We start from the raw sequence: 26,494 nt of genomic DNA, 5'->3' as shown, positions 1-26,494 counted from the left end.
CCCCCAACAGAATAATACTTATTGGAGAAAGAAAGCTTCTGTCCAAGAGAGAGGAACAGAAGGGAAGCCTAAACAGGTTGTCCCTAGGAAGCTCTAGCTTCCAGAAAACCATGCAGTGAGGCAGGCGTAAGGCGGAAAACATGGGAACTTGTTTAGGAGGGCATGAGGTGGGACAAAACTATGGTCAACCAATGAGATGACAAGCAGCATTGCTCAAGTAAAATTGATTAAATCCAGAACTGAATGGAGAAGCAAGTCACATAGCAAGCAGGGATGAATATAGAACAGGAATTTATCCAGTAGCCAGCCGGTAGCAGTTGGATTAGTAACTCTTCTGGCTTCGTCAAGGTGATGATCAATCCTGGATGCTTATCTTTAGGGAGGTGAGCGTTTGTTCGAACTTTGGTTTTTAGGTCCACAGCAGGAGCATCCATACCTCTTACAGTTGTAAGGTAGCTTGCTTTCTGTGCTATCTCCTGGAGGGCCTGGCCCTGCCTGACTGTCTATAATATTTCTTTTTTTTTTTTATTTTTTTTTTAACATTTATTTATCGTGTGTGTGTGTGTGTGTGTGTGTGTGTGTGTGCGTGTGTGTGTGTGGCCAGCTCAGCCCACCAGGGGGCGCGGCTGGCTGGCATGTGGTGCTGGGGGATTGAACCACGGTCCCTGTACTTTGCCAAGCTTGTTCCAAGTAGGTGCTTTAGACCACTGAGCCATCTCTCCAGCCCCTGTCTATAATATTTCTATCTAATTCAGCTGCCTACAGGACCCCCAGACCAACTTCCCTATCACACACCACCAGAAGTGGAGGGTTTATCCACAGGCCTCTGGAAGACAGGAGTGAACAAGTAAGGTGGAGAGTGTAAAGAGGGACACACACGCCAACTACCAGTTCCCACTTGACTTGGCTTTAAATCCCTCAGCAGGGGTGTGAAGGAGTTTTCTCTAGAGAAGGACAACTGCAAAAGAATCAAGAGATACAGAGCACACTAAATTACTCCTCAACACTCGGGAGGCTGAGGCAGGAGGATCATCATGAGTTCAAGGCCAGCCTGGGATGCACAGTGAATTCAAGACCAGCCTAAATTACATTGTGAGACCCTATCTCTCCCTCTCCTTTTCCATCTCCCCCCCAACACATACACACACTAAATACATAAATACACACATAAACATATATGTACATATATAATATGTATTATAGATACATACGTGCATCTTTATTATTAGGCACATATCTGCATAAGATGAGCAATTATGCCTTACCTTTGCAATCTGTGCTTCTTGTTGTTTTTTTCTCACAAGTTGTCTTCTCTTATTCTCTTCTCCATCTTCTAAGACATCAAAACACAAAAAGGTTTTTTAATGTACACATATCAGTAAGTCAAAGGGCATATTCTCTGAAGATAGTCTGTAGATTTTAATATTTTGGAACAGCTGGGCATGGTGGGGCACACCTGTAATCCCAGCTCTCAGGAGGCTGAGGCGGAGGAAGAGATGGATGTCAAAGATTGTATTTTTTCAAGAAATAAAAATAAAGCACATGCAAATAGTTGAAACAAAGAATTCTGCCCATGAAATCTATAGCAAAGTTTATAACATGGTCTCTTCTGAAAATAATTCTCTGCCAAGTGTTATGATGTATAACAGTATTGCTAAAGAGGCCTCCAGAACATTCTGATGATGTCACTGGATTTGTGAGTTCTTTGACTCAGGAGAGATGGAATTAGACAGAGCTAACTAACAAGTAATAGTAAAGAGAGTTTATAAGAATCACAGATAGATAGCAGCAGGCTGCTCCTCAGAAAAGCCCAGAATGCAGGCTCCTGCACAGATAGAGAAGCCCTGTTGTTGGAGTACCTTGAGATTAGAAATGTTCTCTATGAAATGCATTAGCGTATGTATAAATCAGTGTAGCAACAGCATAACCTACACGCACAAGCATAAAGCCCAGCAGCATGTAGCGCCCTCAGTGTCTCTAGTGCATGAATGAGTCTTAGTACTTGTGGTAGGTCTCTGGGGCAAAATTGACTCATGCTGGCAAAGAGCCCTCCTGTTTTTATCGCAGGTGAGGTAGGGCTGGAGTAATGGTTGTTCACCTCTTCTTTTGGCCACCAGCCACCAGAACCCTATTTTTCTTGCTTCAGCAGGGCTCTAGCAGGTCTAGGGCACAGCACAGAAAGCCATTACTGCACATGAAATATGAAGTAGACAAGTGCAGGCATAGTGAGTGCCATCCTCTTGCCACTGGATATGGCACCTAGGGGATAATCTTTAAGCCCCTATAAACTGTTTCTGAACCTCTGATGCACCAAACCTGTACACTTTTATATCTCAGTATCCGATGACAATAGCAGAGATAGGAAGTATGTCAGCACGCTGGTTTTTTAGAAGAGAATCTGCCAGTAATCAGGCACTGTTAGAGACCAGGTCCCAGAATGAACAATCATAAGGAAGTAAATGTGGCAACGTGCCCAGCTTCCTTGACCTGCAGTCTAAGCAACAGGCTCACTGTAGTCCCAGAGTTTGAGCAAAGCGCTCACCTGCATTCCCAGGGCTCTGGAATGTATGGTCTCCTGTTTATCAGTTTGGCCTTGGCAAGCTACTCTGTTCCCAGGCAAACAGGGAAGGCTTAGAGTTAATTAGGGCAAATGTTGGGCACTTGTTCAAAACTTTCTGTATATATCCTCAGAACCAATAAACATAGTAGCTGAGCCAGCAGCTTGGTCCTCCCAAACCCAGGTTTCTTTTTTATTCCTTCTTCCCTCTACCCTGTTCCCCTTTACGAGGGGTGGACCCCTGCAAGTCACTAAACACAGTTTAAAGATATTGCATATTAGAAAACAGTAGCTGTCACTTGAAGATTATGTCTCTCAATTGTCAATTCATAAATTTACCAAATAACTTGTACTTCAGCCAAAAAGATACAGATGTGCTTAAAAGTACAGAAACTATGGCAAAGACAGATTCCCCTTATTTGTACAACAGAACACAGACCGCTTGACCTGCTAGTTGAAATGTAAGCAAGCACCAAGTATCTCACTGGTATCAAAATATTTTATTTATTTATTTATTTTTTTTGGTGGAACCAGGGATTGAACTCAGGCCCTTGCCCTTGCCAGGGAAGTGCTTATTCCACTGAGCCATCTCCCTGGCCCAAAATATTTTATTTTTATTTATTAATGAGTGCTAAGAACTGAACTCAGGGCTTTGTTCATGCTAATCATGCCTTTATACCCCCATCCCTGAAAATGTATTTAACACAAAATTCCTTTATAAAGGAAATTACGATACTCTTAATTTCTAACTGTGTCATACCAAGTATAAAACACCAAATAAGTTATTAAAATGAAAACAAAAAAGTAGTACCATGATTAAGATATCTTGAAACACCTATATGGTCACTATGATTAAACTGTATAGCATGATTGTTTTGTTTCTGTCTTTTTTTTTTTTTAGGCGGAACCGGGGATTGAACTCAGGCCCTTGCACTTCCCAGGGAAGCACTTATTCTACTGAGCTATCTCCCCAGCCCCTGTTTTTGTCTTTTTGAGACAAAGTCTCAACTACCCAGTTCAGGCTGGCCTTGAGCTCACTTTGTAGCCCAGTCTGGTCTTGAACTCCCATCGATCCTCCTTTCTCAGCCTGCTGGGATTACAGGTGTGCACCACCCTGCCCAGCTTGCACAGCATGATTTTTGTGCTTTATTTCTTTAACATTTAAATGTTTTAATATTTCATTTATTTACATTTAAATAAATCAAAAAATGTAAGCCACTAAATTCATGACTGGTAAACTTTCTTCTACTACGTAAAAGAATGCAGCTTTTAGCTTTAAAAGCCATCTATTCTGAGTCTACATACAGTATTATTAGAAGGCTTCTAGAACTCAAACTCTAACTTATCAAAACAGAAACAAAAATAAAAACAAGCATGATTTCCTAAAATTAAAAGGACTTAGCTACACATAAGACAAAAGTGCCTAAATTATTTTAGATAGAATAAAACTTAAAATGACAATGAAAAGCCTTTTCAAGACTATGGTAGACAGAATTACTCTTCGGAAAAGTTTACAAATCATAGCTATCACACAGCAGTTTAAGTGAAATTAATACACAATGGAAAATTAGGTCATTTACAATGCAACAACTCAGAAATGACAATTTCAGAAGGATATATAAGGAAAGTTTATAATTTCTGATAAAAAATGTTGAGATTTACAGTCCATTCAAAATAACCATCCCAGGAGTTATAAATTATCATGCCCCTTGAAATTACACATCACAAATTCATAGTTATTACCATGCAATAAATAAAAGATATGTCAGTAGAATAGTTTGAAGGGAAACATAAAGAATAAACTCACCTTTCAGACAAACTTGGGAAGATTTGAGTGAGTTAAGCAATGAGGCAGTCACGGAAATAATTAAAGTAAGAAGAGCAAGCAGTAAAAAAATCCGTCCACACAGCAAAATGAAATCTTTAATCCCTTATAGGAAAAAAAGAATAACATTTAAATTTTTTTAATTTAAAAATTTTGATACAAATAAGTAGCAATAGAGTACTTACACTAAAAATGTATAGTAAGTTATGTAACTGTCTTACAATTCTCTTTTAGACACTAAAATTCATAATAGGTATCATTACCAGAATGAACCTGCAGAAAAATAATTCTAGAATAAAGATCTTCTATTTTATGAAGAGTTATAATTTTAGCACTCAGTTACATTATAAATAGTAGAGCAGCAGCCATGGTGGGGGACATCTGTCATCCCAGCACTCTGGAAAGCTCAGGATGAGGAAGGCAAATTTTGAGTCCTTCCTGGGCAACTTAAGTGACCTAACAAGATCCTGTCTCAAAATAAAATATAAAGGACTGGGAGGTAGCTTAGTGTAAAGGTCCTGGGTTCAATCTCCAGTATTCATCCTTTTGTTTTGGTATTAGGGATCGAACTCAGGACCTTGTGCTTGCTAGGCAGGTACTTATACCACTGAGTTATCTCCCTGGCATGCCAGTAGTAATCAGAAGACAAACAGGCAAATAAAAAGTCAGTAAAACATGAGTTTTGGGTTTCTTCCTACCCAGAAAGGAGGGGGAAATTTATATAATTTAAAATATGTAGAACAGGGGCTGGTGAGATGGCTCAGTGGTCTAAAGCACCTACTTAGAACAAGCTTAGCAAAGCACAGGGACCACAGTTCAATCCCCCAGCACCACATGCCAGCCAGCCCCGCCCCCTGGTGGGCTGAGCTGGCCACACACACACACACACACACACACACACAAATAATAATAAATAAAAATAAAAAAATATGTAGAACACCTGCTTTGTGTGACAAAATTTGCTAAATGTTAAGGGAAGACAAAACTAGGTAAAATGGTTTCTAAGAGTTTTTGGTCTTGTTTTGTCTTTTTTTTTTGTCTTTTAACTTCCTAATGTTTCTTGGCGGCATAAAAAACCATATGAACAATGTGATTGCAGATGACAGTCAATTAAACATTAAAGAAGGAACAATAAAAACAAGAGTTAAATGCTTTTCTTTTCTTTTTTTCTTGTTTTGTTTTTTTTTTTGAGACAGGATCTTACTATGTAGCCCAGGCTGGCTTGGACTCTTAGCAGTCCTCCTTCCTCAGCCCCACCAGTGCTTATAGGTGTGTGCCACTATGCCCAGCAATGCTCTAGACTGAAAACATACATTAGCCTTAAAAAAAAGGAAAGTTTAAAGAAGAAATTTCTTTTTAATCACAGCTCCTCCAATTTTTGATAACATTAACTACTGACTCAGGTGTTATTCAATACAATATGTAACTGAATCTAGGGTAACTCCAGCCATTACAAAAGTAATTTAACACCTAATTGGTACAGACAGAAAGTACTGAGCTATGTGATATATGTAGCATAATATTGCTTTTTGTGCTAAAAAGTAAGCAATCTGCAAGAATCACATAGGAATACAAAAGAACTAAATTTGAAGGACGGGCCAGATAGCTCAGTGGACTAAAGCGCCTGCTAAGGCAGAGAGCAGCAGCCAGGTTCGATCCCCAGCTTGCTCTGCCCACCCCCAGGGTGCACAGACAGTGAGTGTCATTTGAGTGTGGTAAGGTGCACCTGTAATCCCAGCGCTTGGGAGGCTAAAAACAGGAGAATCACTACAAGTCTGATCTGTATAGTGAGACCCTGTACTAAATACATTTTAAAAAGAAAAAAGAACTAAATTTGTATGTACAACTTTCAAGTAAAAAGATATTTAAATTAAGGTTTCAGGGGCATTCTTAAGGAAGGTATATAGTTAAGTTCCACAGCCTATAACCAGGGCACTTTGAAGGATAAGGAAACTGAGGAACCAGCCTTAAATATTTAATTTCACTACACATAAAATGAATTGGAAAGGCCTGGAAATGTATCTTAGTGAGAGAGAACAGGCCTAGCATACACAAGGCTCTTGGTTTGATTACCAGCATGGCAGTGAAGGCTTTTAGACAATAGCAAAAAAAATATGGATCACTTTTCAATACTGGATGTCTAAAAAGATAGCAGGCAACTGAATAGTTCCATTTCTACCCCTGTATCATCCTCTCAGACTCCAAATGGCAGCCTCTAAGAATATCAGCATCCAGCCAGGGACAGGAGGTCATTGTGAGGTTGAGGTCACCCTGGGGTTAAGTACACAGTGAGTTCAAGGCCAGCCTGAGCTACTGAGACCCACTTTAAAAAAAAAAAAAAAAAAAGTGGGGGGAAAAAGGGCACCGAGGAGATAGATCAACAGAATATGCGCTTGCCTGGTGAGCACAAGGTCCTGAGTTTGATCCCTGGTACCACCAAATAAACCCACAAAAAAAGAAGCCATAGGAAACAACTGCAGTTCACATTAAAAAATTCTGTAAAAAATGTCAAAAGCAGACGTGGTGAAGTCGAGAGAGTGTGGTGGCACTTGCCTGTAATCCCAGCACTTGGGAGGCTGAAAATAGGAGAACCACTAAGTCTGATCTACACAGTGAGATCCTGTAGACCCTGTCCTAAATACAACAAAACAAAAAAATAAATGTCAAGAACTAAGAGATAGTGCCAGGAGCCTATTTGTACTTCCTAGCACTTTGGCCTAGTGTCATTAGACTTTGCAGACAGGCATGGTGGCAAGTCTGTATGTAATTCCAATACATGGGCAGCTGAGAGAGGACTGATAGTTCAGGCCTAGCCTAGACTATATAAACAAAACCTTATTTCAAAAAAATAAATAGGACATAGGGATAACTTCTGGGAATACAAAAACACAGCGGAGATGGCCTCTACCCTCCAGAAGTGCATTTCCCTGAGGCCAGAGCTGATAGAGGAGCAGTCCTAGGGAGGGTGCTGTAAAGGCAGGGCAGCAGGCCACTTTTGCAACAGTTAAGTGTGAACTTAACTTTTTTATTTATCATTTCGCTAAAGGTCTTGTAATATATCAACATAGTTTGAGTAAATTTTTTTTCTTTTATGTATTTAGTACTAGGTCTCACTATATGATCAGACTGATACTGATCCTGTTTTTAGCCACCCAAGCGCTGGGATTACAGGTGTGCACCACCAAGCCCAGTCTCATTGACCCTCTCAGTGCCCCCCAGGGTGGGGCTGGCACAGCACACCGGGGACTGAACCCCAGTCCCTGCATCTGCCTAAGCAGGCGCTTTAGTCTGTTGAGCTATCTGGCTGGTCCAATTTTTTTTTTTTTAAATATCTTATTTCAAAAAACAGTTCTGTCCACTTGACTCTTCAGCAGCAGAGAAGATGGAGAGGGCAAAGAGCTAAGAGGGTTTCTTTGGGTTTTTTTCTCAATGGTATTTTGAGAGAGGGTCTCATTAAATTGCTAAATTCTCCAGCTGGGCTCTAGTTGTGGTTTTCCTGCCTTAGCCTTCCTGAGTGCCGAGATAATCGGCAGCACCACCAAGCCCCCCTTAAGCATGATTTTTGTTTTTTGTACCGAGAATTGCACTAGGACCTTCCACTTGCCAGGCAGGCACCTAAGCCACTGAGCTGTCTCCCCAGTCCTATCATGATTTTTATGTTAGAGCTCTGCTTACGAAGAAAGATAGACATATAAACTTATCACTATGTTCAAAAATCAACTCCTGATTTTCTACATCCGTTGTCCTCGTTACCACTGGCCTGACCAGCAATCTATGGTTGTTCAATCCCCTGCTGTCTCTCACATAAAATCAAACCATCAAACAAGCCTGATCCCTGCTCATTTCATCTGTTATCCTCATCCAGGCCAGCGTGCTATTTACCAGCTTCTAAATCCTAGCTTTCCTCATTGCCTTCCATTATAGCTTCCTTCCAAAACATGCTCCACACAGAATCCGGGAAGACCTTTCGAAAAGGTCAAGAAAATCATTTGTCCTCCCGAGAGCCTCAGTTTCCTCTACTGTAGAATGGGGATTAGTAATCCCAGCACTCCGGAAGGTTGAGGCAGGATCACAAATTCGTACCCAGCCTGGGCAATTCTGTCAGTTGGCGAGACTCGGTCTCAAAATTTAAATGGGCTGGGGGATGTAGGTCAGTATGAAAGATCTTGGGTCAATCCCCACTGGCGGGGAGAAACATTTACAAACTCTTTACAGTTTTCGAATATATCAAATGAAATAATGCATAGGGTTTAATGTTTGACCTATATGGGGGTTCAGTGACCGAATTGCACTATCTTGGGCCTCTTTCCTGCCTCCTTGATCAGCCACATCGGCCTTCACCCGTCTGTTCCCATGTGTCGCACTCCTTTTGCTGACATACTCCAGTTCCCCCGTCCTTCCTTCTCTTGACTTTATTTTTTCTTCTGAGCACGCAGTGAAATGTAGAAATACAATACTGTCTGCAACTACCCGGTACTCCTCGAGTCTGTCTTTTCCCACGCAAATCTCAGCTAGCCCCGGAGCTGTTTCCGCCAAAAGCAGTCGGACGCGGAAGAGGGAGGCGGCGTGGTGCACTCTGGGAACTGTAGTCAACGCCGCTCCGCCGTGCCGCGGCCGCGGAGATGATTCTGTGCGACAGCTGTGTGAAAATGTCCCAGCCGTGAGCAGCAGAAGATAAAATTGGACAGTTACCTATCTCTGGGATCCCACGCTGAAGCTCCAGACATAAGAAAGGGACAGCGGCAAGAAAGCAGATGACCACAGCCGCCCGGGACGCCATAGCGGCGGAAGTGCCCTCCTGGCCGACCGCCCCTTCCCGGCAGGCCTTGGGAGGGTGGCTGGAGCCCTTCCGGTAGAAGGAATTCGGGCAAGGGACGCACCAGACCCCACCGAAATGGTTAGTGGCTGGTCTGAGAACAGCTTGGTTTTGAATGTGCAGTGTCTCACAAGGAAGACCTGTCACCTCGTGTCCAAAGAGGCGCAGATTCTTAGAGCTGTGGCTTTTTGGAAGCCAGCCAGGCTGTCTAGCTGCCTTTGCTAAAGAAAGTGAAACTAACTGCAGGCTAACTGCTGGGGTAGTTGACACTGTGCAGAAGCCAGACAGACTGGGCTTGCGGCCTACAAGGTGATTACTTTGGGTCACAGTTTACTAAGCACCTTTCTTTATCTTCCTAATAGTTCCTACGGGAAGACAGCTCAAAAGTGAGGCCTGACGCCAAACAGCTGCCGCCCCCACATCTCCACAGGGCCAGATAATGTAGACCAGCTACCCCTTGTTGCTCTCCTTTGCAGTTTTGCCCACAGGTGCTATAGTTGATGACTTCATCTTGGCCTGATGGGTCTGTGACCTCATTTCCATCCCTTGACTCAATCTGTGGTGCTTGTCCCAGTCTGCAACTCAGCTAAGAGATACTTGCTAATGGACCTATAAAACGTTCTGATTAGTCTTTTTATAATTACAAACTTAAAAAGTTCTTACCTTCCAGATAGTTCTAATGTCTCAATAGCTGTTCAAAATATTAGATATCGGGGCTGGTGAGATGGCTCAGTGGTCTAAAGCACCTACTTAGAACAAGCTTAGCAAAAAAGCACAGGGACCATGGTTCAATCCCCCAGCACCACATGCCAGCCAGCCCCGCCCCCTGGTGGGCTGAGCTGGCCACACACACACACACACATAAATAAATAAAATTTAAAAAAAAATATTAGATATCAAATCAATGGTATGTAAAATGCTAAGGTCCCGTGGACCATATCTTTATCATTTTTATGGAAAGTCATTACTGTCTACTTGGTGAAAATCATTTTTTCCTGTATTCATAATTATCCTGTTGATGTTATTATTTGGCCTATACATGTTTAACTGTTTCTTTGGCTTTGTCTCCTCCAGACTTAAAAGGCTCTTCCGCCTACCTGAGAGAATAATGCTTGGTGTCTATTGAGAGCCTTTAGGTACAACCTCTATAGAGAGTACCTCTGACTGCAGGCTCACAACTACAACCCCTTTTAGCCTGAAGAAGCCAGAGTGGCCATCGCCCATGGTACCCTCATGGCAGTTCGAACTATTGCTTCAGAGGGGGAGGAATGTTGTAGGCAGCTGAATTAGATAGAAATATTAGAGGTACACAGGACCAGGCCCTGAAGGAAGCAGTATGGAAGACAAGGTGACTTTGCAACTTGGAAGAGACGGACACTCCCTCTAGGCCAGACTTGAAGACAAAAGAAGAAACAAATACAGCTGCATACTTCCCTAGGGATGGACATCAGGGATTGACATTCTAAATAGGTATCAATCACCTTAAGAGAGCCCAAATGAGTCACTAACCCAACCACCAACAGGAAACAACCCTGTTCCATATTCATGCCCACTGGCTACATGGCTCACTTCCTCATTTGGTACTGGGTTTAATCAGTTGTATGATGCTTGTTACCTCATTGGTTGTCCATAGTTTTATCCATCTCATGCCCACCTAAGTGAATTCCCATGTTCTCCACCTGCCTCACCACATGGTTTTACTCTATAAAAATTCCTGGAAAAGACAGTTTTGGAGGATTACCCACTCAGGGGCCCCTCTTCTGTCACTCTCTTGGACAGAAACTTTCTTTCCTCCAATAAATATGTTCTGCTCATAACTTCTGTTTGTTCCTAAAATTCATTCTTTGGTTTTAGAGAACACAAACTCATCCCAGGTACTTTTCAGGTAGGGTGTTTCATTTTTCCCCTATATCATTTGGAGGTCATCCACCTGAGATCAGTTTTTCTCCCTGTGTCAGTAACAACTTGCCTGGTACTTTAGAATTCCTAAAGATTCAAATATGTAAACGTTATTGAATTTGTCATCAACAAACTCAACTAAATGGGAAAGATAGACTGTGAACAGAAATACAATACAATGCTTGAGGGCTATGACTAGGGTGCGCCAAAAGCAGCTTGGAGAAGCACTTCCTGTGGAAATGCTGCCTGAAATGTGTTGTAAAGGTAGGGATTTAGGTGGAAGGATCTGAAAAGAAGAGTGGGATTTCAAGTTTAGTAACTATCAGTGGTTAAAATATTGATGCATTTTAGAGCTTCAGTAAGGGGGCCTAAACTGGGCATGGTGGCACATGTGTGTGTAATCTCAGTACTCTGGAAGCTGAAGCAGGATTGCTACCAGTTCAAGGCCAGCCTGGGCCACAAAATAAGTTCAAGGCCAGCCTGAATGGCATAGAAAAACTGTCTTTTAAAAAAAAAAGTTGTTCAAAGTACTTTGGAGCTAGCTAAGACTTTATATTAGGCTAAGAACTTCATCCTGCAAAAGGTAAAAACTATGAGGATACAACCTCATTGAAGTAATTTCAATTATTAATATCATATCAAATAACTATATTGACTCAAGTGTCTATTGTATGTCTAGTGTTCATTGTTGCATCTGGAGGAGGAGTACTGCTGTTCTGTTGTCTGGGCTGCCCACTGATATCATAATTTAGCCCCAATAATAAATTAGAGGGAAAAAATTTAACAAAAGGTAGACACTATGTGTAAAGAGGAAAAGGGAGGAGAAAAGAGAAGATAGCTACTCTGATAAGAAGGAATCAGGGTAGGGGGCTCCAGTGTAGCAGAAAATGTTCCCCCCACTCCACCCCAGCCAGTGTACTTGAGTTAGTTGCCCAGGTAATAGATCCTGTTCCAGTTCCAGTTGCTCCTGTCTCTTAGAAATGGCTGGTCATCGTGACACATTGTAGTCCATTCTGCCTTTGTACTTCCTGCTTGCTTATGTCATATAAGAGTGAGAACACCATGTTGTAGGAAGCTGAATTAGATGTATTAGACATATTATAGGCTGGCCCTGAAGGAAAAGATAATATACCTTCTGTGGAAGAGACCCAACACTTCTGATAGATAAAAGTACTCACATACCAGGGATTGATATCCTGAGTAGGTATCAGTCACCTTCAAAAAGCCAGGAAGTGTCACTAACCCAACTCTCTATAGGAAAAACCCCTATTCTGTATTCGTGTGTGTGTGTGTGTGTGTGTGTGTGTGTGTGTGTGTGTTTCCGACAGGGTCTTGCTATGCAGTTCAGGCTGACCTTGACCTTACTTTGTTGCACAGGCTGATCTTGAGCTCACAGTGATCCTCCTGCCTTAGCCCTGCTGACCATGCTGACCTCTTTGGTCAGCATTGTGGCCCTTGTAGATGGAGCAAGGACCTCTCCAGGTCCCAACAGGAAGGTGCACCCTCAAGATTTCTCGAGTCCCCTTAGAGGTCTACAGGAGGATTCCTGGCTCCCTGCAAAAAGATGGATGATCCCTGGACACTTTGTTTTCAGGTATTTTTATGGGGGGGTGGCTTTTTCCCTGCCCCTGGAATTTGCCATAACTGTACTTTCTTCTGGGCACCTCTGTCTAACATTGTTTCTTCTGGTGGTCGATGTATAGCTTCTTTCTGTCTCTTTATTTATCCTTAGTAGACCTTTTAAGGCCTTATCTTTGGGGTGGGCAGCTAGTTGGCAAGGAGGTGTTTTTTGGTTAGCTTACAGTTAGTAAGGTGGCATGTAGATATCTATTGTACTCGACTGTGATCCTAAAGTGAGTACTATAGTGACTCTAGAATGAATACACAGGTATATATGTATATGTTAGTGCATAGGTGTGAGTACCTACTCCCTGAATCAGCCCTCCCCTGTGCTCTCCCTATATTTTATTGGCGGTACAGGTGGCTTATCATTTGTGTACCTGGATTTCTTTATGTGTCCTGTCTGTCAGCTCTGGTCCTTAGTGCAAGTCCCATGACTGTTGGGTGCCTTTCTTTACCTGTTTCTCTCTCCCCTCTCTCCTTTCTCTCCCCTCTCTCTCCTCTCTCTCCTTTTTTTCCCCTCTCTCTCCTCTCTCTCCTCTCTCCTCTCTTCTCTCCTCTCTCTCTCTCTCCTCCTCCTCCTTCTTCCTCCTTCTTCTTTCTCTCTCTCTCAGGACCTTATCTTGCCAGGCAGGCACTTATGCTGCTGAGCTATCTCCTCCAGCCCTGTTTCATTTTGTTTCATTTCATTTCTTCTCTTTTCTTCTCTCTCTTTTTTTTTCTTTTTCCCTCTGTCTTTGACTTGCTTCCCAGGGGAACCTCACTAGTAAAGTTTGTTTTTCACTCTTAGTAATGATTAACTAAAGACTTAAGAGGCCCCTATTTTATTTCCTCGTTTAGAAACACCTGTCTCTACATTCATCATGCCTAAAGATAGGAACAGAAATTCAACACTTCTTCATAGCTTTATTTTGGTATGCTTTCCTTCTTTCCTAATTGTTTTTTCTGACTTTCTATATCACCTAATCTACTGGTGACACCCATGAAACTTTGGGCCATAAAACTGAAGTCTCCAACTACTACTGGCTTTAAGCAATGCATATTGGTTTAGCTAAGATGCTGGTGGTAGTCTTTGAAGGCAGCACACATGTTTCCCTGATAACTCACACTTCCTGCTCTTTAATATGAGCCCAGTCAAGACAGGACAAAGAGCCAGTGCTCTATGCTGTCGCTGTAGGCTGGGATCCAGCCTCAAGTTAGAGGCTATGACTTCCCCAGGCTTGAAAGATCAGACATAAGAGCTAAAGCACCAGACCCCAAAATATTAGATACTATCTCAATAGTATAATGCAAATTACTTTTTCTGCATATCCTTCTCTCTGCATATAACAGGTAAATGCAGGCCTCCTGCCTAGCCCAGCTAACAGTACTCACCTACTTCCTGCAGTTCTCAGTCATTCATCCTTAAGCCACTCCTCCTTCATGACTGAATAAAACTTGGGTTGGGCCCTGGGTCAAGGCCTATGTTCCACGTAGCCATGTGGACTTGGGACCCCTTGGCTCCTCATAACTATAAATATGCTTTAGTGTCTTTATTCTTGCCATGAGTTACTCCAAAGGTGGTAGATTAAAATTAACTTGATGGGATTCCAATAACTTATACATGGGATTACAAATTTAAACTTTCTGGACCAAAATGAGGATCATGAAGGGCTCCCTATAACTATTGACATAATCATAGTAGCATATCAGAGAAGAGATAAAGGATGAATTTTATAGGGTATACGTTGAAGTGGTTTAGGGTATCCTTTTCAATGGATTTCATTGGTTTTTGACATGATTCATAATATAATTGTACACAGCAAGGTGAAGAAATTAGAATCAGATCTGTCCTCTCCATTTGTCCTCTCTCTTTTTTTTTTTCTTCCATGCTGGGGATTTGAATAGAGCACCTTGTACATGTTAGGCAAGTGCTCTGCCACTGAACTCTATGCCCAACCCTGGCTCTTTCTGGTAAGAGATTGCCAATTCACTGCCCAATTCAGCATCTTGGTGCCTAAGGAGGAAGCTTTATAGCCAGGCAAACACCTTATTATTCAGATAAGTGGATTTTGTGTAAGTTTCTAAGGCTCATGTTGAAGGTATATACTGAGTTACAGTGTATCTTGTGCATACCCTGGAACAAACAGTAAAATCATGTTGATTGACATAATGGTCTTAGTTCTTAGTGGTGGCAATTAAACTCTGGACCATAGGCATCTCATAATAGTCTTTGTGGGGTTTTTTGTTTTGTTTTGAGGTAAGATATTACTGAAACACTAAGTGGCCTAGGCTAAGCTTGAATTTGTGATATTCCTGTCTCAACCTCCTCCCAGGCATGCTACCCACCATACAGAGCATCTCACAATAAAATCTTATGTAAGTGTGATACATAAGAAAGAGATTGGGGGAGGGGTGTAGGATCCACAGCACCTCCCACATGCTAGGTAGCACTCTGCCACTGAATCACAAACTCAGTGCCAAGGAAGAGAGTTTTGTAAATAGTAGATGTCAAGCAACTCTTTATTAACATTTGGTGGGGAGTAGTACTGGAGAGCAAATGACTACATTTACCACTGAGCCAGATCTCCCTTTTTTATTTTTTGAGACAAGATCTCCCGGGCTTGGGAGATGGCTCAGTGGAATAAGCACTTCCCTGGCAAGTGCAAGGGCCTGAGTTTAATCCCTGGTTCAGCCAAAAAAAAAAAAAAGAGAGAGAGAGAGAGACAAGATCTCCCTACATTTCCTTGAATTACCTCAGATTTCAGTCCTTCTGCCTTAGCCTCTCAGTAGCTGGGATTACAGACACATGCCACCTTGCCCAGCAATGTTTTCTTTTATTAAAAAAGTGGTTTTATCAAAACTTTTTTGTATTTTGGTCTTTGAGACTAAGTCTGAGGCTGACCTTCAACTTGCAGCAGTTCCTTGGCCTCAGTATCCTGAATGCTGGGATCACAGTCATCCATCACCATGCCTGGAGATCAACACAATGTAAAATTAAATATAATATTAAGGCATGAATTTTTATTAAGAAGTAGCCTGGCTTGCTTACGTTAAGTATATGCAATCTTCCTTTGTGCCTTGATATTTAGAATGTTTAAACCAAAAAATCAAGTAGTTTGTTTGCAATATTTCATTCTGAAAATTTTCAGACCAAGAAAATTTGAAAAAATTTAGCTATCACATTTTATAACACATACTTGATTGTGCATCTATTATCTAGCCCACTGTCTATTAATATAATGAAATACCTGAGATAGACTAAGTTTATAAAGAGAAGAGGTTTATGTAGCTCAGTTTTAGAATCCGAAATTACAGTACAAACAGTATAGCACTGGTTCTCACAAGAGCTTCATGGAAGATGGCAGCAACATATTTAGTAGCAAGAGATCACTTGGTCAGAAGGAGAGCCCAGGGTCTCAGTCATTTCTGAGGGCAGGTTTGCTGCTGAATAAATGAAGGACCTTCCATTTGGCCCCAACAGTTGAATGAGCTGAAATAGTGCAGGTTCTTATATACGACAAGGAATTGGCAGCATACATCTCCTAGTATGTAGTTGTTTTTACGTTTATTTTATTTTATTTATTTTGGTACTGGGGATCGAACTTGGAACCTTGTACTTGCCAGATAGGTGCTTAAGCCACTGAGTTATATCCCTGGCTCTGTAGTCAAATTCATTGAATATGATGGGGGAGCAGTAGGATTGGGCAAATGAGGGGAAGGAACCTTTGTAATTCAGGCTTCCACTATTTGTAGGGTCAGACAACTACTTGTCCTAGGTACCTCCCACTATCTCTCTTTACTGATGTAAAGAGTCTGTATGACCTCCTAAATTTAAACCTGGATAATCATTAGGGTGATGTGGTGCTTATTGTTGAAGGGAAAAAAGAGAGGGGCTCACAAAATGTCCTGTGGCTGGCGTGGATAATTAGGGTGGGGTGCCCTTCACAGGTGAAAGGGAAGGCAGTGACTCAGCTCCTTTTGTACGAGCACTAAGGTGCTACCCATCCTCAGCACCACCATACTAGAGACCAAACTCTCAACTCATAGACCCTCTGGAGGTCACACTCCAACCATACCCACATTTTACCATCTCTGAGACTCCCTCTTTTAATCAGTGTCCCTTATTTTTTGGTGCAGTCCAAAGTGGCAGGCATGAGTACAAGCTTCCCAAGTAATTCAGTCTGGATATCATTAACTATGTCATATGCATATCTTTGGGGCTAAAGATCACTTCCATCCTGCTTAGTTTTTAAGTATTATACCTATAATGAAAGACAGATTAACAAGAGAAAAACAAATTTATTGAAGCATGTAGTATATATCTCGTGGGAGAAGCCTTTGTTTCTGTGGGCTGGGATTGACACTGTGCATGTAATGTTTTATGATAATTGTGTGTGTGTGTGTGTGTGTGTGTGTGTGTGTGTAAATGGTACTGGGTATCAAATTTGTGTCCTCATTCATGCTAGGCAAGTGCTCAACCACCTGAGCTACACCCCCCTCTACCCTGTTTTACTATTCATATATTCTCTATTTCTCCAAATATTTCAAGTTTTCTACAAAGAATATATAGATTTTCTTTCTTTCTCTTTCTTTTTTTTCTTCCCCACCCCCACTCTCTTTCTTTCTTTTCTTCTCCCTCTCTCCCTCCCCCTCCCTCCTCTCTCTCTCTCTCTCTCTCTCTCTCTCTCTCTCTCTCTCCCCCCCCCTCTCTGCCACCCAAACTATTCTCAAATTTGTAATCCTCCTGTTTCAGTCTTCTGAGTACCTGGGGGTATAACTATGCACCACTACCCTTGGATTGTTTTCCATTTGCATTTTGGGACTTTTGTTTTGTTTTGCTTCATTTTTTAAATAGGGTCTTGCTATGTAATTTACTCTGAAATTCAAGTCACTATGGAGCCAAGACTGGCCTTGAACTCACAGCAATCCTGCCTCAGTCTCCCAAGCGAGGGACTATAGGTGTGTGCCACCACACCTGGCTTTATTGCATGGGAAGTTAAGATTCAAACAAATGGCTTTAGAGGCATGAAGTCAGGCCACGCAGCATACTAAGATAGACACATGTTCTCCTACTTAAAATGGGGTTATTACATTTTTGTCACTTTAGAAAAAATGTCCATAGAGTCTTAAAACAAAAAACTTAATCCTACATATATTTAAAAGTTTTACCATTTATAAATAGTTTTTAAAAGATATTATCACCAATTTTTTGGTTCTTTCTACTCAAGAACAAAGAATATCATTCTATTTTCTGATATCCTCTTTGATCTCCTTTTTCAGAATACTGAATGTTTTAAGCATAGAGGTCTTTTACTTCCTTTATTACATTGTTTTCTTGGTTTTTTTTCTTTTTGTTGTTGTTGTTTTGTATTGTTGGATGCTATTGGGAAGTATTTCACTAATTTCTCTCTCAGTGAGTTTGTTATTCAAGTACAGGAAGCCTACTGACTTTTGAGTGTTGACTTTGTATCCGGCTATGCTATTGAATTTGGTTATTAAATCTAGAAGTCATCTGGTGGACTTTTTAGAGTATCAAGTCATTTGTAAATAATGATAATTTAGCTTCTTTCTTTCCTATGCTTATTCCTTTTATTTCTTTGTCTTGTGTAATTGCTCTGGCTAATGTTTCCAGAACTGTATTGAATAGAGTGGTGACAGTAGACATCCTTGTCTTGATTAGGGTTCTTTTTATTGGGGGGGAAACCAAAAATTAAACTTAGGATCTCATACTTGCCCGGCAGGCACTGTGCTGCTAAGCTCTATCCCAGGCCCATTAATCCTGATTTTAGAGTTGAAAGCTTTTGTCTAATTAATATGCTGTTGGCTCTTGGTTTGTCATAGATAGCTTTTATTAGATTGAAATAAAGATCATCTGTTCTAATTTTCTATAGGGTTTGTATCATGAGTGGGTATTGGACTTTGCCTAACACTTTTTCTGCATTGATTGAGATGCTCATATGGATTTTTATCTGGGCTCTCTTAATATGGTATATTACATTTATTGATTTCCATATGTTGTACCATCCCCGCATCCTGGGGTGAATCTTTTTTGTATGATATAAAATATTCTTTTTTTTTTTTTTTTTTTTTTTGGTGGTACAGGTGACCGAACTCAGGACCCTGCACTTGCCAGCCAAGTGCTTATTCTACTGAGCTATTTCCCTGGCCCCAAAATATTCTTGATGATTTGCTATAGTCTTTTTTTTCAGTAACTTATGGAGGACTATTTTGTGTCTGTGTTTATTAAGAAGATTGGCCTGTAGTTCTCTTTCTTAGTTAGGGCCTTCTCTGGTTTAAGTACAAGGGCAATGCTTGCTTTCAGGAATGAATTTGGGAGTATTGCTCTCCTTTGTGTTACGTGAAAGAGTTTAAGAAGTAGTGGCACTAGATTTCTAAATTTCTTGTAGAATTCAGAGATGAATGTCAGGGCCTGGGTTTTTCTTTATTGGTAGATTTTTAATTACATCTTTTACTTTTTTAACACCTTTTAATTATAGACTAGAAGTAAGGCTGGAAGAAAAGGTGTATCACACTAATTTTAGGAAACTGGTGCAGAAGACTAGAGGGAAAGAGAAGGAAGTGATAAAAAGAACAGAACAAGACCACAACCACAAAGAGGCTAGAAACCACATTCACATTCATTTAAAAACAAGATCAAACAATGGAGAAAAAAAAACAAGTACAGAAAATGAAAATGAAAACCACAGCAACAACAAAAAACAAACAAGAGAGGGAATAAAAAAGAAAAATAATGTCTACTTCTAGGTTGGTCTGTGCTGCCGCTGGTAGAAAACACGTGGAGACAGATTCACAGTCCATGTTGATTTATCCCAGTAATTCAGCAGTAGCTTTTTAGCAGGGTAGTGGATAATCTCAAAGAGCCTACACCTTCTGACTGAGGCCAGACTCATTCAGCCTGCAGCCATCACTGCATCTTCTGGGGATCTAAGCCCAGCTCAGAGCCACTAGATGGAGCCAGCAGCTCCATCTGAGTTCTGAGTTCAGTGGGCCCCTCTCCAAGATGGCTCCTGGCCAATGGCTGTCTTGCATAGAATGACTGAGCCCTCTAAACTCACAGCCAGCTAGTTTAGTCCTTCAAATCTGCTGCTCCCCTTACTTGCTGTGTCTCTCCGTGGAGGCCCCTGGGGACTCACCATCTGTCTACAGGTCTGAATCATTCTTCTTACCCAGTGAGTCCCTTTTCAGGGAGCAGGTACTTTGAGCCACCTGCTTCTTCTTTGTTGCAGTTTCCCTTTTGACTCTCTCCATGATCTTCATTTCTCACCTCTGACCCTTCCAGAGCCCCAGGGGACCTCCTTCCCTCCTTCTTGTCTTCCTCATGTTGCTCTATTCCAGCAACTGGATGGTGACTCTCAGAAAGACTCGTGGTCTGCTGCTTACCACTCCAGCATCTTCGTCCTCTTCCCTGTACTTCATTTCTTAAAGTGAGAGATATGGATATTCACTATTTTATTCTCTACATTTATTTTTGTTTTTTCTTTTCTATAATTTTAAATGTTAGGGCCAGCCAAATAGCTCAGCAGATTAAAGCACCTGCTTAGGCAGAGGCACCAGCCAGGGTTCGATTCCTGGACTGTCATGCCAGCCCTGCCTCTGGGGCCCACTGAGACAGTCATTGAGACTAGGTCTGGTGGCGTGTGCATGTAATCCCAGCTCTTTGGGAGGCTGAACACACAGGTGGATCACTGCGAGTCCAATCTAGGCTCATGCATCCTAATTCTTTCCTGTATTGTTCATTCAGTGTTTCCATCATTTTTCTATTCTACTCTATTTTTATATCTATGTCTTCTTTAGCTGTGCTTAGTAATTCTTTCACTATTGTCATTTTTTAAAAAATACATTTTAGTTTATTTATTTATTTATTTAGTGTGGCCAGTTCAGCCCACCAGGGGGTGGGGCTGGCTGGCATGTGGTGCTGGGGGATTGAACCGCGGTCCCTGGGCTTTGCTTAGCTTAGCTTGTTCTAAGTAGGTGCTTTAGACCACTGAGCCATCTCAACAGCCCACTATTGTCATTTTTTGACCTGAGAGATTATTTCTGATCTTATTTCTTCTAAAGCCTTACTGACATGTTTCTTTACTTCAGTTCTATCATTTCAGAGATCGCAGGTGTGTGGTTTCCTAGTTCTTGTATGTCTTTGGCTCCTGGATTTGTTCTGGGTGGGCTGGAGGATTGAGATTGCCTTTTGCTCCTGTGTTTTGGCATTTTTGAAGCTCCCAGTAATCACCCAGACTTAGCAGTGGTGGGAAAGTGGTGAGATGTATGTCAGTAAGGTTTTTCTGCTATATTGGGGAGCAGGGTAGGACTCACCAAGGCTTTCACTACTAGTGGGGGTGACTGGCCAATACTCAACAAAGCTTCATTGTAGGTGGTGGGTGTTGGCTGGATTCACCAGAATCCCATGGGCCACCCAGAGTCCTATAAGTTCTTAGAAGGTTGGACCAGAGCCAGCACAATTTCCACACCTGCATGCTGGGGGCCAAGGGGTGCAGCTCACCCAAGTCCTGCAGGCTGCCTAGAGTTCTCCTATGTTCTTAAATGATTGACCAGGTGCCAGGAAAGCTCTGAGCCTGTGCATGCTGTGCCCACAAATCTCAGCTCTCCAGAGTCCTATGGGCCACTCAGAATCCTCCTAAATTCTTAAAATGTTGGACCTGCATCAGCACAAGCTCCATGCCTGTATGCTGGAGGCTAAGGTCAGAGCTTACCAGAGTCTGGCAGGCCACCCAGGGTCCTCCAGAGTTCTTAAATGGTGCCACGAAAACCAAACTGTGCTTCTTTAAACATGGGTGTGCATATATATTGGTGTGATATGATGCTTTTAACTCTTTCAGGAAGCTTCCGAAAAGGAGAATAGTTGTGTTGATTGGAACCTCTAGCTGCAGGTTTTTTGAGGAATCTCCACACTGATTTCCACAGTGGTTGCACCAGTTTATATTCTCACCAACAGTGGAGGAAGGTTCTTTTTCCCACAGCTCCTCCAGCACTTGTTATTGGTTGATTTCTTGGTAATATTCACTCTTTCTAGAGATTGAATCTCAATACTGTTTTATTTTGCATCTCTTGAATGACCAATGATGTTGAACATTGTTTCACATATTTATTTCCTGCTTGTACTTTATCTGAGAGATGTCTGTTCATCTCACATGCCCACTTTTAGATTGGGTCTTAAAATTTGGGGAGGTCTGATTTCTTTTTATTTCCATATATATATTCTAGATATCCCTTGTTCTTGGGTAGGAATAACCAAAATACTGAAAATGGACATACTTCCAAAATTGTTATCCAGATGTAATGCAATACTGATCAAAATGCCGATAGCATACCATGTAGAACTAGAGAAAGCAACCCTAAATTTCATTTGGAACCAGAAGAGAAATAGACTAGCTAAAGCAATTCTGGGCAACAAGGTAGGGGGCATGACAATCCCCAACTTGAAATTATATTACAAAGCTACCATGATTAAGAAACAAAACTACACTGAAGAACAAAGTACTAGCAAAGAATAACAGACCAAAGGATCAATAGAACAGAATAGAAGGTGCAGTAAAAATCCCAAGCATACTCAGCCACCTTATCTTTGACAAAGGAACCAAACACCGTCACTAAAAGAAAAATAGCCTCTTTAATAAATGGTGCTCAGAAAAATGGCTTTCTACATGCCAGAGATTAAAAGCAGTCTGATACCTTTCACCATGTACTAAACTAAAATTGAAATAGATCAAAAATCTTTTTTTTTTTGAACCAGAGATTGAACTCCGGCCCTTGCACTTGCCAGGGAAGCACTTATTCTACTGAACCATCTCCCTGGCCCCTGATCAAAGATCTTAAGAAACATGAAATTTATTGGAAGAGAAAATAGGTAAAACTCTTGAAGACATAGGGATAGGCAAAGACTATGAGGGTTGGCCAGATAGCTCAGTGGACTAACGTGCCTACTTAGGCAGGCTCTGGGGCCAGAGTTAGATCCCCGGCATGCTGTGGCCAGCCCTGCCCCTGGGGTGTGCTGAGATGGTGACTAAGACTGGGCATGGTGGTGAGGGCCTGTAATCCCAGCACTTGGGAGGCTGAATACAGGAGAATCACTACAAGTCTGAGCTACATAGTGAGACCCTGTACCAAATACATAAATAAAAATTTAAAAACAAAGACTATGAACAAAATCCATATCACACAGGAAATATTACGAAGAATCAGTAACTGGAATCTCATCTTACTAAAAAGCTTTTGCACAGCAAAATAAATCATCAACAGAATGAACACAACCCACAGAGTGGGAAACAGTTTTTATCAGCTAATTCAGCAGGTTTTCAAAAGGGTGCTGGACCACAGTACCACCTCTCAGAACTGATATGTAGTTGTAGGTTTCTTCAAGATTTGGGCAGTATAAAAAAAGGGGGGGCGGGGAGATGGCTCAGTGGAATAAGCACTTGCCTGGCAAATGCAAGGTCCTGAGTTCAATTCCCGGTTCCACAGGAAAAAAAAAAAAAAGATTTGGACAGTATAAAAGGATACAGATGCCAAAAGGAGTATTTCATTGTTTTGCCTCATGATTGCCCACCCTATATCCTTGAGTGTACTTTTATCTTGCTCATTCCTCTTTTACTTGGCCCTTCTCCTTCACCCTTTACTTTTATACTTTTTTTTTTTCTTTTTGAGACTAGGTTTCACTATGCATTTTAGGCTGGTTTTGAACTTACTATGTCGCCCATGCTGGCCTCACACTTGCAGTGATCCCCCTGCCTCAGCTTCCTGAGTACTGGGAATACAGGTGAATGGCACCTTGCCCAGCTCACTTTCAATTGTTTCAATAAACTTTGCCATTGCTTTTTGCTCATTTGTTCAATTCTTTGTTCAAAATGGGAAGAATCTAGAAACTAACTCCAGAAGGAGAGGCAAGAAACATAAAACCATGTAACACTTCTTTGGTGAGCCACAAAGAGCTCTGATAACACCACCATCTTCCCCTCTAGTATACATTAATGAAGCAATTAAATAGGTATCTAATGGGAAAATGGGATTAAGTATGTGTGTTCCTGGATACTCACAATTTAAAGGAGAAGTTTACTTTGGCTGGTTTTGAGGATGCAGTCCATAGTTGGCTGATTCCAAGGCAGAAGCGTCATGGTGGGAGGGCTGAGCAGAGGACAGCTGTGTACCCCCTGGTGGCTGGGGACAACAAGCCTTTCCAGGTCCCACCCCCAGTGACCCACCTCCAACTGGACTCTGCCTCCTAGCGGTAAGTCAGCTCCTGAACTCCTTGTCAGAAGAATACACCAGTAAGTATAGCACCTGCATGATCCCATCACTGTCCAAAAACATGAAGCTCTGGGAGACAATGTAGATCCAAACCCTAACAGCACATGTGTAATTTTCCTCTAGATGTATCTTATGAAGTCCTGGCCAGCTTTTAATAACCTGACTCTAAAAGTTCCTTTCCCTTTAAACTACAATTTGCTTTCGGTTAACTTCAATTCAGTTTTAGTTGTTCAGTCTTTTCAGAAGAGACAGTACTTTTAGCCTTGATACTAGACACTTAAATTGTGTAACTAAGCATTTTTTTTTCTAACATGGGGGCCACTATTTAATACAGATTGGCCTCCTTTTCCTGATTTTTAAACGATCTCCCACCTCAGTCTGCAGTAGCTGATACCACCACACCTAGCCTGAGTAATATTGTTTTAGTCCTTTTTTAAATATTATTTTTATCCTTCTCCTACTGCCAATCATCTTCATTACAGAGCCTAAGAAATATTTTCTTGAAAAGCCTGTGTTGTTTCTCTGTACATCACAGTTTGCTGTATGACATTCTCAGATTGTGCAGAGGAATCAACTAGTTCCTTTGGGGGGGCGGGGGGCAGGGCACTCAGGATGCCTTCAGGGCAGGTCTGATTTGGCTTGAGGATGAGGGGATTGAACCACAGCATCCTGAGCCTGACTGCTTTGTTTCAGCAGGCACTTAAACACCTGAGCTAATGGGCAGGCCCCCAGAATCAACTATTTCCTTCTGACACTACCTCTGGACCTGTACCCTCAATACAAGTGTGTAATATGCACCACTTAGGAGTCATGAAGACACTTCTTACAAATTATAGTACAGGGGCCAGGGAGATGGCTCAGTGGAATAAGCGTTTCCCTGGCAAGCGCAAGGGCCTGAGTTCAATCCCCGGTTCCACCAAAAAAAAAGAAAAAAAATTATAGTACAGAAAACATGCAGAGGAAGGGAAGAAAACCTTCATTTTTATGTGAAATAAATTTAAAAAATTATACTGAACATTTTCTCCTTTAAAACAATTAAAAAGAAATTCTTAGAGCACTGATTGAAGATATATGTTAGTGGTAGAGCACATGCCTACTATATAGGCTCTGAGTTTGGTTTCTATCACTCAAAAAAATAAAAACATTATGGTTCATATCTAGCTGTCCCCCCAAAGCCACATGCTGTTATAAGGCTTTTTCATAGATGGCTGAATCTAAAGTGTGTGACCCCGAAGTTAAGGGTGTGTGATTACGAAATCTGTCCATTGACTGGTTTGGCATAGTTCTGACTAGGATTAAGGGTCTGAGAGGCCCTAGGGTGGGTAGCCTACATACAATATAACAGACAGAAAGTCTTGTCTCCCCCTCTTGTTGCTTTTGTTGTCTTCTGTTACCCTGGACAGCTGTCCCTCTACCGAATGCCACCCTGCCTTGGAGCCGGCCCACTAGGGACTGAAACCACTACAAACTGAGCTAAATAAACCTTTCCCTCTTTAACTCTGTGTGTCGGGTATTTTATCTCAGCAATAAGAGAAAAGTACCTATGTCATCATGGAACTTGGCTTTTCATTATAAAACACTCTATAGGATTGTTTCTTTCTCATTGAGTAGGAGACAAGGTTTTACTCTGGTTGGGGTGGTGTATGTCTATAATCCCAGCTGTTTAGTAGGCTGAAGCAAGAGGATTGAAAATTCCAGGTCAGCCTGGGAAATTTAATGATTTCCTGTCTTAAGATAAAAAAAATTGAAAAAGGCCTGGGAGCGTGCTCAGTAATAGAGCACTGGCTCACAGTGCACTGAACACTGAGTTCTATCCCCAGTACAGCAAAGTGAACTTCAGTGATTGAGCTTAGTGATTAATTTGACTAAGAACCTCCTTGAGGGGTAGCTGGGTCACGGGACGCCATACTCACCAGCGCTACTAGGGGGCGCTCACGGGAGGAATTCTGTTAGTTCTTTCTCATGCCTACTCCCCTGCGTTCTCCTCTAGAAACAGAGCAGCTTGGCTTCAACGCGCTTCCTGCTCTGCCAGTACTTTTGGCAAACATAGATCGAAATCTCTGAAAATGTGAGCCAAAGTATAGCGTTCCTCTTAAATTGAAGGTGTTGATTATTTTGAGCTAACAACAGAAAAGCTGACCAATACAGTTTCCTCATTAGGCCTCTAGGGTTTGAATTCATCAGCTGATTATAGTCTTGTGCCATCTTTGAACCCATCTTTTCATCTATAAAATATAAAATGGAGATAATACTGTACTTGTCTTTCTTTTTTTCTTTCTTTTTTTTTTTTTTTTTTTTTTTTTTTTGTCTCTTTTTGAGATAAGCTTTCATTCTGTAGTTCAAGCTGGCCTGGAACTCACTTTGTAGCCCAGCCTGGCCTTGAACTCACAGCAGTCCTCCTGCCTCTGCCTCCCAAGTGCTAGGATTACAGGCGTGAGCCACCAGCCTGGCTGTACTTGTCTCTTGGGTTAAGGGTGTACTATATAAAGCTTTCTTCCTAGGGTTAGCCCAATAA

General features: G+C 41.6%; 1 protein-coding gene across 3 annotated transcripts in view; it reads right to left on the bottom strand.

Annotated features, from left to right (window-relative positions):
* The window catches only part of Ubxn8 (UBX domain protein 8), a 38,463-nt gene extending 29,296 nt beyond the window's left edge, over window positions 1-9,167 (bottom strand). For 2 of the 3 annotated variants that reach the window (XM_023717623.1, XM_004633296.2), the window contains exons 1-3: window positions 9,075-9,167; window positions 4,365-4,487; window positions 1,266-1,333 (exon numbers count right to left, since the gene is read on the bottom strand). In XM_023717623.1, the coding sequence (XP_023573391.1) occupies window positions 1,266-1,333; window positions 4,365-4,487; window positions 9,075-9,162 (279 nt within the window). In that variant the 5' untranslated portion in view covers window positions 9,163-9,167. The remainder of the gene's footprint in view (window positions 1-1,265; window positions 1,334-4,364; window positions 4,488-9,074) is intronic. The other variant, XM_023717624.1, reaches the window with a different exon arrangement.
* Between the last annotated feature and the right edge of the window lie 17,327 nt (window positions 9,168-26,494).

This window comes from Octodon degus, unplaced genomic scaffold (genome assembly GCF_000260255.1).
Source record: "Octodon degus isolate 3935 unplaced genomic scaffold, OctDeg1.0 scaffold00053, whole genome shotgun sequence".
NCBI lineage: Eukaryota > Metazoa > Chordata > Mammalia > Rodentia > Octodontidae > Octodon > Octodon degus.
This window is presented reverse-complemented; position numbering and strand designations above follow the sequence as displayed.